Source organism: Neovison vison, chromosome 1, assembly GCF_020171115.1.
Source record: "Neovison vison isolate M4711 chromosome 1, ASM_NN_V1, whole genome shotgun sequence".
Lineage (NCBI taxonomy): Eukaryota > Metazoa > Chordata > Mammalia > Carnivora > Mustelidae > Neogale > Neogale vison.
Window position 1 is genome coordinate 99,826,975 of NC_058091.1, and position 13,812 is coordinate 99,840,786.

The 13,812-nt window shown below is 38.9% G+C and overlaps 1 protein-coding gene across 2 annotated transcripts in view; it reads left to right on the forward strand.

The window, feature by feature from the left end:
- LRRC1 (leucine rich repeat containing 1) overlaps positions 1 to 13,812 on the forward strand; it is a 128,273-nt gene that overhangs the window by 45,288 nt on the left and 69,173 nt on the right. For both annotated transcript variants that reach the window (XM_044252998.1, XM_044253009.1), the window contains exon 2: positions 5,428 to 5,545. In XM_044252998.1, the coding sequence (XP_044108933.1) occupies positions 5,428 to 5,545 (118 nt within the window). The remainder of the gene's footprint in view (positions 1 to 5,427; positions 5,546 to 13,812) is intronic.

The window sequence follows — 13,812 nt, forward strand, 5'->3', positions numbered from 1 at the left end:
GCAGCGGCTTAACCCACTGAGCCACCCAGGCGCCCCTAGCTGATGGTATTTTGATAGGGATTGCATTGATTGTAGATTGTTTTGGGTAGCATAGACATTTTAACAGTATTTATTCTTCCAGTCATGAGCATGGAATGTTTTTCTGCTTCTGTATGTCTTCCTCAATTTCTTTCATGAATGTTTCTATACTTTTCTGAGTACAGATCCTTTACTAACCTCTTTGGTTAGATTTATTCCTAGGCATCTTGTGGTTTTTGGTGCGGCTGTAAATGGAGTTGATTCCTAGATTTCTCTTTCTTCAGCTTCATTGTTAGTGTATAGAAATGCAGCTGACTTCTGTGCATTGATTTTATATCCTGCCATACTGCTGAATTCCTATATCAGTTCTAGCAATTTTTTTGGTGAGTCTTGAGTTTTCTACATACATTATCATGTCACCTGTGAAGAGTAAAATTTTGACTTCTTTGCCAGTTTGGGTGTCTTTTACTTCTTTCTGTTGTCTGATTGCTGAGGCTAGAACTTCTTGTACTGTGTGGAACAACAATGGTGAGAGTGGACATCCTTTGTGTTCCTGACTTAGAAAAAGCTCTCTGTTTTTTACCATTGAGAATGATACTAGCTTTCATGTATTGCCTTTAGTTTGTTGAGCTGTGTTCCCTCTAAACCTACTTTGTTGACGGTTTTTATCAAGAATGGATGCTGCACCTTGTCACATACTTTTTCTGCATCTATTGAGAGGGTCACATGTTTCTTATCCTTTCTTTTATTAATGTGACGTATGACATTGATTGATTTGTGAATGTTGAACCACCTCCGTAGCCCAGGAATACTCCTATGTCCCTTTCTAAGAAGAAGGAGGTCACCAACAGTCTACCAAAAGGGAGGGAAAAAGAATCTTGTCAGAAATGTGTACTGGGAAAAGGAAACGAGCTGTACAGCCAAATTAAAGACTCTGCATCTGCTAAAAGCAAGGGTGGCTATAAGAAGGCTGTGGTGTGGCCTAACGAGCCAAGGCCGTTTGGGTTCCTTTGCATGTAATTGTACTCAGTGTCCTCTAAAGTGGGCCAGTGTGCTGTAATCAAACATGGTATAGTTGAAGAATGGTGTCTGTGTATTGCGTCACATGATCGCTCTGCACTCTGGCGCCCTGCCAAGACAGCTACGTGAATTGTTCTTCCTGTGCCTTGGCTAATGTCAAAGAGGAGGCAGAAGGGCTTAGATCTTGTTGGATTTTTTTTTCACCCTATCTGAGGACATTGAAAACCTGAGGATTTCATAAAGTCTCAGAGGCATTATGTCCGTCTTGTAAGAAAGTAGTTATAAAACATTTGGATGATGAATTAAGATCCCATCAGGGCAGTGAGGGAAAGACTTAGGAATTACTGTTTTCATTTTGGGAACCTGTCAGATAGGGTGTTTTATGTCTGGTATGTGCTTCCCAAGTTGAAGAAGGTAGTGTTTGTGACAGTCTCTTTGAGGGTGCTTTTAACATGCAGAACAAAACTTTAATTTGCCTGCTGTTATGATTTCTACTGGCTATGAGGATTTGTATGTTGTTGCCACAGTTGTAAAACGTACTTATTATTCCCTGCAGATCGAAGAACCTTAGTGACTTGATTTCTTGGATTATTTCTGAATGGTCCTTGAATGTATGGAATTGGTGATGGTTTTGTCCTGTTGCTATTATATCTTTCCTGGAAAATAAAGTGAGGTTTTCATGCTTGAGTAAACACATTGATGCATTATGAAACTGTCAGCCTCTTTGAACAATTGGCATAAGCTCAATTATTCAAATATGTGACTCTTTTGAATGGCTTTTGTGTCAGCTAATGCTTTCATACAACCAGCATCAAGAAACTTCAATACCTTTCTTAAGAAATTAAATCTCAACTGTATGATTAAAGAAATCCAAGGGATTAGTCCTTTCATGGAGCACTTTCATTATCATATACAGCTAATTGGTAGCATTCGTTTTCTGAGATTCATCATTTTATTTAAAAATATCTTTCTTTTTTGTTAAAAAATAATTTAAAGCTGTTTATGCATTTTCCTTATCACCTGAAACCACTTTTTTCTTGTGTTTCCTTCCTGTCAACGTGCGCACATGCTTTTTTACATAATGTACCTGCATTTTTGTCTTTTTAAAATTATATTTGCATTCTAAGTCTTTTTCAAGTTATGTGGTCTTCATAGTAATCCTTTTTGTCACTTAGTCAGTATTGAATTATTTAATAACATGTTAATCATTTCCCTTCTTTGATATGTGTGTTTTCAAGTTTTTCATTTTTGTTGATAATTCAAAGACATCTTGTGCATTATAGCTTGTTTTTCTTATTTTCAATTATATTGCAAGAACAGATGTTTAAAGTATCATTAAAGTGTCAGTGAACTTGAAAACTTATGTTCCATGTATTGCCTTACTGCTTCCCAAGTATTAGTGTATTCTTTTTGATTATAGAAATAAAAAGTCTCTTTTACCTCCAAAACTGACATTTATTAATTGTTAGCATCTTTCACAATTATTCATTTGGAGCAGCCTATAATCTTACAGAGACTTTTTCCTTTGTAAATTCAATTTCTGTTTTTAGGGAAGTAATATATGCAAATCACTTTTTTTTTTTTTTAATCCAATAAGCCTAGTGTGACAGGGAAGAAGAGTAGCCTCTTGTCTTCCCTGTCCCCACTCCAGTTTCTGGCTCTTGAGAACCCCCAGCTCTAAGCTGTTTCTACTGTTGTATGCCCCCACATTGCTAAGCTTGCTAATTTTTTTTTTATTTAAAGATTTTTATTTATTTATTTGATAGAGAGCAATCACAAGTAGACAGAGAGGCAGGCAGAGAGAGAGAGGAAGGGAAGCAGGCTCCCCGCCGAGCAGAGAGCCCGATGTGGGACTTGATCCCAGGACCCTGAGATCATGACCTGAGCCGAAGGCAGCGGCTTAACCCACTGAGCCACCCAGGTGCCCCAAGCTTGCTAATTTTAGTTTGATTTTTTTTTCACTTTATAGTTATCTTTCGATTTCTTTCTATAGAAAATGAGACTTTAACACTTTTGATTTCTTCTCCATCCTATCAATATTGACATAACACCAATTTTGTTTTTATCAATATGTAGCTATTAAAACATTACAACTAAATATTTTTCATAATCAGGTCTTAAATTTATATTGTGAATATGTCTTCTCATACTTTATATTTTTCCTGAAATTAATAACTCCTACCCTTTTTGCTTACTTTGCTTCTAATTTATCAATAAACAAATCTTGATGCTTTCAAACACATCAGATAATCCCAAAGATGTGTGTTTTGCCCCCAAAAATCTTTTCTCTGGGAGCCTCCCTGTTTGCAGTGTGGACTGGTCCCTCCCAGGGCCTGCTACTCAGCCAACATCTTGGAAGTCCCTTCACTGTTTCTATCCTGGGAATTTCTTTTGTCTCTGTTTTGTTGATTCTCTGATTGCTGGATATCAGATCCTCCTCCTTTGAGATTTATGCTCACATTTTATGGATTCCTGAGGGTGCAAGGAAGATACATAGTTTTAAAACCATGCATGTCTAAAAATGTCTTTATTTTGTCGTTGTTCTTGATTGATGGTTTTGTTGGGTATGTAATTTTAGGTTGGAAATAATGTTTCCTTGGAATTTTGAAGGCATTGCTCCAAGGCCTTCTAACTTTCAACACTGCTGTGGAGTCCAACACCTTTCTGATTCCAGTTCTTCATTATGACCCCCCACCCGACCCCCCTGGTCTCTGGAGGCTTTTGGAATCTTCTTATTTCTGGTATTCTGAATTGTTATATTTCTTGGTATTCTTACATGTCTCTATCATTAATTTTATTGGCCATGTGGTGGACTTTTCCAAACCAGAAAATGCATGTTTTGAAGTCCCCTGTGCTCTCTTTTTGGAATACCTGTTAGTTGGATGTCATACCTTGTGGACCGATCACATGTCTTTTTCTCTCCCATATCTCTGTCTTGTAGTCTTTTTATCCTACTTTCTGAGGTATTTTGTTAATTTTGTTTTTCACCTCTTTTATTGGATTTTTTAGTACACTTTTAATGCTACAGTTTTTTAAAATTTTATTTCCAAAAGCTTATTACTTTGAAGCTTTCTTTATATGGTATCATGTTGCTTCATTTTCTCTATTTCTCTGACAATGTTACTTACATTTTTTAGTTGATGAAGTTTGCTTTTTTTTTTTTGCCTCCCACATCCTATTTCTTTCATATTTGAAGGGATATGGATACTCTTGTGCATGTTAGGGGCTTTCCTCAAGTGTCTAGAGAACCTTGGCTTTGATTAAATGAAATATCCAGACACTTGAAAGGGGTGGTGGGGCGTGGAGATGGTTGGAAGCTCTGTGTGCATGCGTGAGGCTTACAACCTGGGACTTCTCTCTACTATAATTCACATCTACAGGGTCTGTTCTCATGCCTGGGAACGTGGCTGTGGGAAGAGGGTGGGATCTCACTGATCAGGCTTTGATCAGTCCCCCTATTTTTAGTAGGAGGCCTCATCCCTGCCCTCAGCTGTCCTTCAGAGTCAAGTCTCCTAGAGAGGAAATTGCCACTCTCCTGCTTGGCTATGCAGGGTAGAGAAGAAGATATGGGGACCCAACTGTTCTTTATATAAATTTTCAACCAGTTCTTCCTTCTTGGAGGTCACCTGGACCTAATTTCCTATTGACTTCTCACTCCACAGGCTTGAATTGCAGCTTTGTTTGGATTCTTTTGTTCCCATTTGTTCATCTGTTTTCTGGCTTCGAGGATTTTGAGGCATGTCTGGTGTACTTCTTGTCCCTCTCATTTTTAATTGTCTTCATGCATTTATTTCATATTTTTATATTTTATTCATTTCTGTATTCTTTTAGTGTCATTTTAGTACACTTTTAAAAGGTATGGGGAAAAAGGCGTGTGCTCAGTGTGCCACGGTTAATGGAAGTGTACAGTGCAGGCTCTGCTTTAGATTGGTCAAAAACAAATTTTTTCCCTTTACATTTGTGGGATATTTATATATTTTCTGATGCACAGTAATTCCTATTAAAATGTCTTCTAAAAATATTTTCTAATTTTTACATTTGTTTATTTAACACTGCAGATTTATTATCTGTTTCTAGAAGTAGAAAATGTGACCACCCACTGGATGGTTTAAAGGAGTAATTACCATTCTCATTGAGGTACTTACTCATTTTTTAAAACTTATAATTGTCAATTGATAGGAAGTTGCAAAAATAGCACAGAGATGTCCTTTGTGCCCAGTTTATCCCAGTGGTAGTATCTTTACATGACTTACAATATCAAAATCAGGAAATTGATATTGGTACAATCCTCACTAGTTTTTAAAAGACATTCTTTTACATTTCGTATTGGGCAGAAAGTTTACATTGCAAATATATATGAGACCCATGTGAAATTATTTTCTCTTTCAGCAATTTTTCCAGCTAGTCAAATTACGAAAGCTTGGACTTAGTGATAATGAAATTCAGCGGCTCCCTCCAGAAATAGCAAACTTCATGCAGCTGGTGGAACTTGATGTGTCTCGAAATGGTAAGGAAAAGATTTCACTTGAATTGTCCATTTGTCTCTCTTGGTTCTGGGCATGATTTTGAGTAAATATAGCTGGTTGAATGCTGTTAGACATGCTTTTTCTGATGGATATGGGAAAGCTATATATAAATTTGGGGATGAAATTAATGGCATTATTGAATGGTTTAGTCAGCTTGTGGGTATTTACCAGAGGTATTTCATAACACAGTTTTTAGGTGATGATTTTCTCAAAGTAGGTTCAGTCTGATTCAGAGAGTTGGAGGGGGACTGGTAGATAATACAACCCAACCACCTTGTTTTACTGAACATGACATTGAGAGCTGTTGGTGTGGTCGTTTGTCCAGTGCTCAAGAGGCTGCTGCTGTGACAGGCAGCCGTCATGGGGGAGTTTGGTTCCTCTGGCTGTGGCTCAGTGGCCTGGTACTGCCTGTGAGAATCTGTCTCCCTATAGTGAACAGAGCAGCTTGTTGTCCGGGCCTCTCTGTCAGTTTAATTATTTCTATTTGGGCCACTGGTGGTTCTGCCCACTTGAGTTTGTGTGGTGTATTTGTGAGTTTATTTTGATTTCCAGATTTCACGAGAATGAAGTGCTTCCTTTTATACTTGAACATTCTACTGGGTTTTTAGTCTGTTTAGCCTTTCACTTTTGAATAGGTACCCTGGTTTAACCTCATGTATTATAGCCCCAACAGCACTCCTGAAGTAGACTGGTGGTACCCCTGCCTGTCATGATAATTACACGATTAATTACTTTAAGTTAAAATGGAAGTTCCCAGTGGTCCTGTCTTTAGTGATAGAGTTCAGATCTCACAAAGACTAGTATAATTTCCTCAGGATAGGCCCCACTGTGCTGTGAATTATTTATAGAAATGATGATCCTTTTCTTTCTCTCTCATATTACATACCTGTTTCATGTTTTGTTTTTGCTTCCCTACAAAAATCTACAAGTTTCTTCTCAGTGAATCTCAGGTCTTGATCTTTCATTCTCATGTCTTCCACAGAAACTGCAAGGCTCAGATAGGGATTTTTTTTTTTTTTTTTTTTGGTGGGTCAGTGTTCTAAGACAGCAGTGATAATCAGTACTTGATAGAAAATGTGCTGAAGGAAAAATTATTTTGCCTTCTACTTTTTTTTTTAAAGATTTTATTTATTTATTTGACAGACAGAGATCACAAGTTGGCAGAGAGAGAGAGAAGAAAGCAGGATCCCTGCTGAGCAGAGAGCCCAATGCGGGGTTCAATCCCAAGACCCTGAGATCATGACCTGAGCCAAAGGCAGAGACTTTAACCCACTGAGCCATCCAGGTGCCCCACCTTCTACTTTTAATGGCTGTGAAATTTCCATCATCTACCAGATCCCGTTGGAATTGGAATTAGAAACGGTCTGTAGGCCAGGCTATATGTTCTTGGCATAGGGTCTACTTTTATTTTTCTTGAGAGTTATTTCTTAGTTTGAAGGTAATGGTAAAAGTAAAAAAAAATTTTTTTCAATGAAAAATAAATTCACTTATTTAGTGTATTTTGGAGTGGCTTATTTGGTTGCAGAGGACCCAGATCTGCTTAGATAGAGGGTATTGATTTTAAGGATGAGGGTGGAGCTAACATTCCAGAAGCATTGGCCTGGAGCCGACATCTGACCACCTTTGGAGTTTCATGGCCTCTCTCTGTTTTGCAGTGTGTCTGCTTCTGCTGGTCTGTGCTCTGTTCTTCCTTCCTGGGTGATCTGCTATCTTGAAACTGGCCTCTCCAGGCCCAAATGGTTGTGGTCTCTTCCATGCACTTTTTGGCTTCTGCCCCTGCTGTGGCATCTCTTTGCCAGTGACATATTTCTAAGTGAGAAGTGGTTGACCCAGCTCATCTTTTTAAAAAAGCCAAATATAAACCATAAACTCCGGGTCCCTGGATAGCCTAAGAATCAACTGCAGCAGGACAGGGGAGACGAGTCCTGCAAAACTTGGCCCCACCCCTCAGCACAGATGTGGCTTCCCTTACACCCAGAGTGTGGCATGGGACAGGCATCTGAGGCCAGAGTTGCCACTAAAGCTATCCTGTATCACATTTATCTAATGTATATATCATTGAAACTGCTCTCCCTTGTCTCAGCAATTATTTCCATCATAAAGAGTAGCTGGCTATTAATTTTGCAAGGAAGCAGTGATTTAGGAAAATGGTCACTGAAATCATACGATCTGAAGAAATAGAAGAGGATTTTGAAATTGGCATTAGAAGGGAAAATAAGCAGGGGTCCAGAAATCCTTGAGAAGGGGGAGAAGTACTGGCTTTAATTATTTGGTAGAGGAGACACGTAGAACATGAAGATGCCTAGTCTGACGTGACCGGGCCACTCCATGGGAAGTCGGCATTGGCAGCTGCCCTGTTTACCAGTTCTCCTATCAGCTGTTTCTTGCCGAACATTCTTAGTTACAAAGAAGGGCTACATGCTTCTTCCCATGTGTCCCTTTATACCTTCCTGCATGTTGATGAAAGAAATTAAATTTTCTCTGAAGTCAGTGTCAGGACACAAATTGTTTCCTTTCCTTCTGCAGGTGTTGAGAGTTTTGTGAAGGATCCTACAGATCCTGTCACCTTCTTATCGGGTCACTTAGAAATGTTGAGGGGCGTCAACTGCCCCTTCCCCTATTGGTTAGAGCCTTACTCTGGCTCAGAAGCATGGATGTGTGGTGTGTGGGTGATGTGTTTTATGTGTGTGGTGTGTGAGTTGTGTATATGGTGTGTGTGTGTGGTGTATTGTGTTTATTGTATGCGTGGTGGGTGTGGTGTGTTTTGTGTGTGTGTGGTGTGTGTGGACAGAGCAGAACAAGGTCATCATTTAGCTTAACCAACAGGAACATGGGTCTTGAGCTGTTTCCAGGTCAGACAAATCTCACTATTTTTTTTGACAGATAAATTCACATTAATGTGAATTTCCTGGGCAACTGAGTATGTAAATAAGAGTTGCAATGTCTGTAGCCTGTGAGGCATTGTGAAAACCCCTCGTTTGTGTGGATACAGGCATTTGTGAGGGTTTGGGTTTAAGTCTGGAGGCCTGTGGGAGCCTCTCATTTTCTGTTGCTCGTGCTGAGGCTGCTCCTCCACGATCGAGAGGCTGTTCTATAGCCAGGGCTGTCTCTGTCATGGTAGGACCTTCACTGGCTTCCTCAATTCCTGATTTTCCAGAGAACATTGCTTGGCCGTGGAGGTGGGAGGCAGGATATTAATACCAGACCACTCAAGTCATTGGATTAATGCTCATCAAACCTGAGCATGTGATGAATTACCATAGGATTTTGTTAAAATATGGATTCTGATGCTGTAGATCTGGAGAGGGGCTTGAGATTTTACATTGCTAAGAAGTCCCCAGTGGCTGCCAACCCTGTTGATCCCACTGAACATGCTAAGCAGCAAGATGTGAGCCATCACTACCCAAAACTCACTACTAATGTTCCTTTAGCTGCTTCGTGTAGTTATGAGCATGACTTTGCTCAGCTCCCGGCAGCCCTGTACCTTCTCATGTGGAATCAGGATATTACTGGTTAATGGGTAAAATGCTGTTACCAACCTAAGCTCCAGTTGGCTTTCATTCCAGGAGAAATATTAGACCTGTCCTGGTGTTCCCTACCTCAAGTGAGGGAGAAAAGACAAGTTTTGTGTTTGTCTCCAGAAAAATCTATAAATGAGGAGGAAAGAAGTTTTTATAGGCTCAAGTCCTATGCTAAGAAGAACTGCCAAGACCGCCAAACTCTGACTTTTGTGGCTTTGTTTTCTGCTATTTCAGGCACAAAGTCAAGGGGATTGTGTGTTGTATTAGAAAAGAGAACAGTGAGCTTAGGAAGAAAGAGAGCAGTGCTTGGAGCTTATATTTGGGCTGTGGAGACTTGTTCTGGGGTAAAAGGAGAGAGGCTTGGGATGAGCATGGTTTTGCCTCCAAAATGGCTGGACATGCTTGGCAGGCAGGACTCTGGGTTGGAGCCCTGGCTTTGCTGCTCAGCACTGGGCCAACTATGGACAGGCCTCTCCTGCCAGGGTTGGGCCATATCCTGAGAAGGACTGGGGTAAGGTACCACTTCACATAAACCCTGCGGGAGGCGAGGAAAGTGACAGGTTTCTCCTGTTCTGACAGTGGATTACTTTTTTAATCAGGCAAATAGCTAAAATAAACTTGGAATAAAAGAAATGAGACGTTTCCTATAAACAGATTAAAAGCTGACTGAAGTGTAAAAAATTGATATCTGAATATGGTGTTAAAATGCCTAAAGAAACCTTACAGCCCTGAATTAAGGTCTGAAGCAGTTTTCTGTGGTAAAATGCAAACATTTTAATGCCTGGACTCTATGTATATATTCTCTGCTAACTGATTTTTAGCTGTTTGAGGGAAACGACCTCTGGATATGTAAGAAAAGGTATTACCCCATAGTATTATCTTGCTATCCAAGAATCTCAGGCAGACTTTGTTAATGCGTCATGCATCCTGCCTGAAGGGCTGGTAATTTGAATTTTATAGCCTATGCTGTAATTTGACTTACATCACAGTACTATATCATTATCCATTTAGTTCAGTTTTTCCCAAAGTGCGAGGCATACACCACTGGTACTGCTAGAGCTGATTTTAAGTGGAGCCACAAAACCGCCATTTTTAATATTGAGTCATGGTGAGAAAGTTACCATTAAAAAATATATATATATATTCCTTTTGGCTTGCCTTTGGTGGAACTTAATGACACTATATTTATTGTTACATTTATCTTCTATATTTGGGGGCAGCCATTTTTATTCATGTTAGTGACTTAAAGCAATTTGCTTCTTTAAAAATGAATCTTACTCAGATTTGAAGAGGACATTTAAAGAATGAGGTAACTGCTGAAGAACACAGGTGCTATACCGCTAGGGCCAGCATTGCGAAGGACAGGGCTGGCTGGTGTGGACAAACCCCACTGCTTAGTTATGAGCATCTTATGCCAGAAAGCCCATGAATTTATTTCATGTATGGGGCAGATAGTACTGCATACAGGAAAACACAGTCAGAGACCGCATACCCTGGCTAAGTACTGTGCAGACTTGAAGAAACTAAAGGATAGTTTTAGTTCAAGTCATCACAAGCATCAGGACGACACTTTAGAGTGAGGGTCACTCACTACCAGCAGGGTCATTGTCCCCCAAAGTCTAGAGGTTAGACATTGATTAAATGCATGGGTTAGCTGTCCTCTGTCCAGCCACAAGATGCTGACCATTGTCTGTTGTCTGCGGCTGTGGGTTTGTTTAATGAAATCCAAAGCCAGTTTTTGAAGCCTACTGAAATGACCTTGTATAACATCAAGTCTTAGTGCTTCCGAGTATGTCCTGAAAAAAGCTCTTTCTGACAAGCAGTAAATCCAGTGTGCCTAAAAGTCTTCCTACTTAATTATGAACAGTTAGCCTTTTTTTTTTTTTTTTTTTTGTAGTAACTACATGTACCCACACCCCAAGTGTGGCAGAAGCCAGCTTGTACCCATGCAGACTTCAGACTTGCCACAGTCAAGCCATTGTTTTCTCGTTTCTCACAGCCTGATTCTGGCCCAAGTTTATCACTCTGTTTAGCACCCTACTCTGGTGCCTGGGCTTAATATTACAGTAGGCGAGTTTTCTTGTCACCAGCACTGTTGAAGTCTTGCAGGAGACATCCCATAAAGGGAAGCCCCATGGGCCACTCTGCCTTGTGTCTGGAGAGCAGGACACTTTCCAATCCAGAGCCTGCTGTCTCAGCTTTGCAAGACCTGCCACTTTTTATCATGAGAGCGTTCTCTGTCTTAGCTTGTACCTTCACTTTTGTTAAGAAGGGTTAATGGAAGAAAAAAAATTCCCTTTTCCTCATGTTTTAATTTCAGATAATAATAATAATAGCTATTATTTTTAAAGTAGAGATAGAAAGAAATTAGGCTTATGTGATATTTCTAATCATCTTACCATGGTTCAAATAGGTTCCCCCCCACCCTCCGCAACCAGGGAGCATTGTTGAAATGTGAGTATGTACAGAAACCATTTCAAACACTGAAAAAGTTGAAATAAGCTTTACATATAGGTCCCTCCCTGCTGGATGGTAAAGGAACATCCATGGTATTTTAGCAAATACAACTGAAAATCCATCCCAATTTAATTTACAAATTACTAAATCAGAAGGGAAATTCTTAGAACATTGTCTTTGCTCAAAATGTTTTTGGAACTCTTTCAGAATTTGTAATGTATGATTTTGCATATCCTCAGACTAGTAGTTTTACTTTTTAGAGTGGATTAGTTTTTAAAAACAGCCAAACATTTTTAAATGCCAACTTAGGCAATCAGTGCCAACTTAGGCAATAAAGCAGGGCACTGATTATCATGGTACTCCACATCTGCTTCAGATAGCAATTTCAAAAGGGTTCCATAAAACTTTGATCAATGGAAACAGGTCTGAAAATCATGTATTAACTACCAAAGGGCAGGTATACCTTTAAATATGTTTTCTCTTATATCTGTTTTCAGAATACAAAGACAGAGTTTAGAAGTTCATGACCACGTATCTTCTAAGAATCCAGTATAGCTACACATTTTTTATTATTTCTCTTTTAGTATTAGCTGCCTTAAAAAAAACAAAAGCAAAACTAAGCTTGCTTTATATATTATATATAAACCATTATGGAGATATGCTGCACAGTGATTCCACAAGTGAAATAAAGTCTGAATATTATGTATTTTTATTTTCAGATAATCTATAGAAGTTGAACCCTTGATACTATAGATCCCTTTTGATGGCCATATTTGACACTTTTTGCATTTTTTTCTTAGCCTTTCTCCCAAATATCTGAATCCTTTTTTTCTGGCATCTAGAAGGGTCTCCCTAGGTTGCCTGTCTTGTACTTGCTTTGTCAGAATGTATAGAAGAGTAAACTGTGGTTATTTATTATGGCAATATGGCTTAATTCCCTATTATCAGAAAAGCTGCGACTTTTGTGAATAAGTTGTAGGTTTATATAACTTTCTTTCTTGCTTTTTTTTTTTTTTTAATTAGGTTTGCAGTAGAGATGGTAACCTTTGAATTTGAGAATAACACCTCTGAATATATTTTTTTAGGTCAACAAGCTCTTCAGTTAGTTTGAGGATCTCTAAATTCTTTGTCTACCTCCCTCCTTTGTTCCTGCTCACTTCATTCATTCACTTGGTCTCTAAATGCTGTGCTCTGTGTTAGATGCCAAAATTTCCAAAACAATGGTGGATTTACATAGTGCCTAAATTAGGCAGAGTTAGAGAAGCAAAAATAATTGTTTAAAAAAAATGGTTTCTCCTGAAATAAAACAAAACTCCAACGTGTAGGATAACAGTTTCTGTTCATTTTTTAATTAGACAATTTATGTAGGCATCACTTTGACAGTTTCCAGCTCTCAAAGTGATTGCAAATGATCAGCCATATTGCTTCATTTTGATTTTGAGGTCACCTACTTTGTCATGTGAATCTGCCTTGAGCCAAGTGATGCTGAGCCTCTAGGCAGCTAAAGGCTGGATGGCATCTCTTTGTCAGGATGGTGACAGAGACATGCTGCCATGAATGCAAATGGTGCTCTGAGCTTATTAAGCTGGGAAAGGCACAAATTAGAAAGGGATGAAGGATCCAAGAAGGAGAAAGTGATTGAGGAGCAGTACTGAGAACTGCAGCTTGAGGATTATATATAGAAATGATTTGTTTTTTAAATTAGCCTTATAAGTGTTGAATAGATCTTTAACCTAACATATCTGCTCAAAGTTAATAATGAATTATGATTCTGAATTATTTTTCAGTTTGAAAAAGTCTTGGATGCTGGCTTCTTGTTTTTTTATACTTACAGTTATCAACTATAACCCAGAATAACAATAATCATCTTTTTATTTAGTAAAATATTGAGCACCTACTATATTTGTGTAAGGCCCTTTGTCTTACTCTTCCATCCCTTAAGGAGGTAAATCTACAGGCCCAGCAGACTTATGTGAGGAACTGCATGTAACAGCTATTATACTGTTACATAAATAAAGTGCTGGGGCTGGCAGAGCCTTGTCAGTAACTGTAACTGATTTGAAAGAAGCTTGAAGGGAGAATGGGGCTCTTGTGGTTTCAAGTTGAAATCAGATGGTCTTTTAAAATTCTTATATTTTAGTTGTAAATTTGGAGGGAGGTAATAATGAATTGATTCCTCAGCCTTGTGTCATTGTTGGAGACTTCTTTAAAATGTTTGTTATAAATTTACAGAGTCACCAGTATCATTAAAAATGCAAATATCTCAGTGC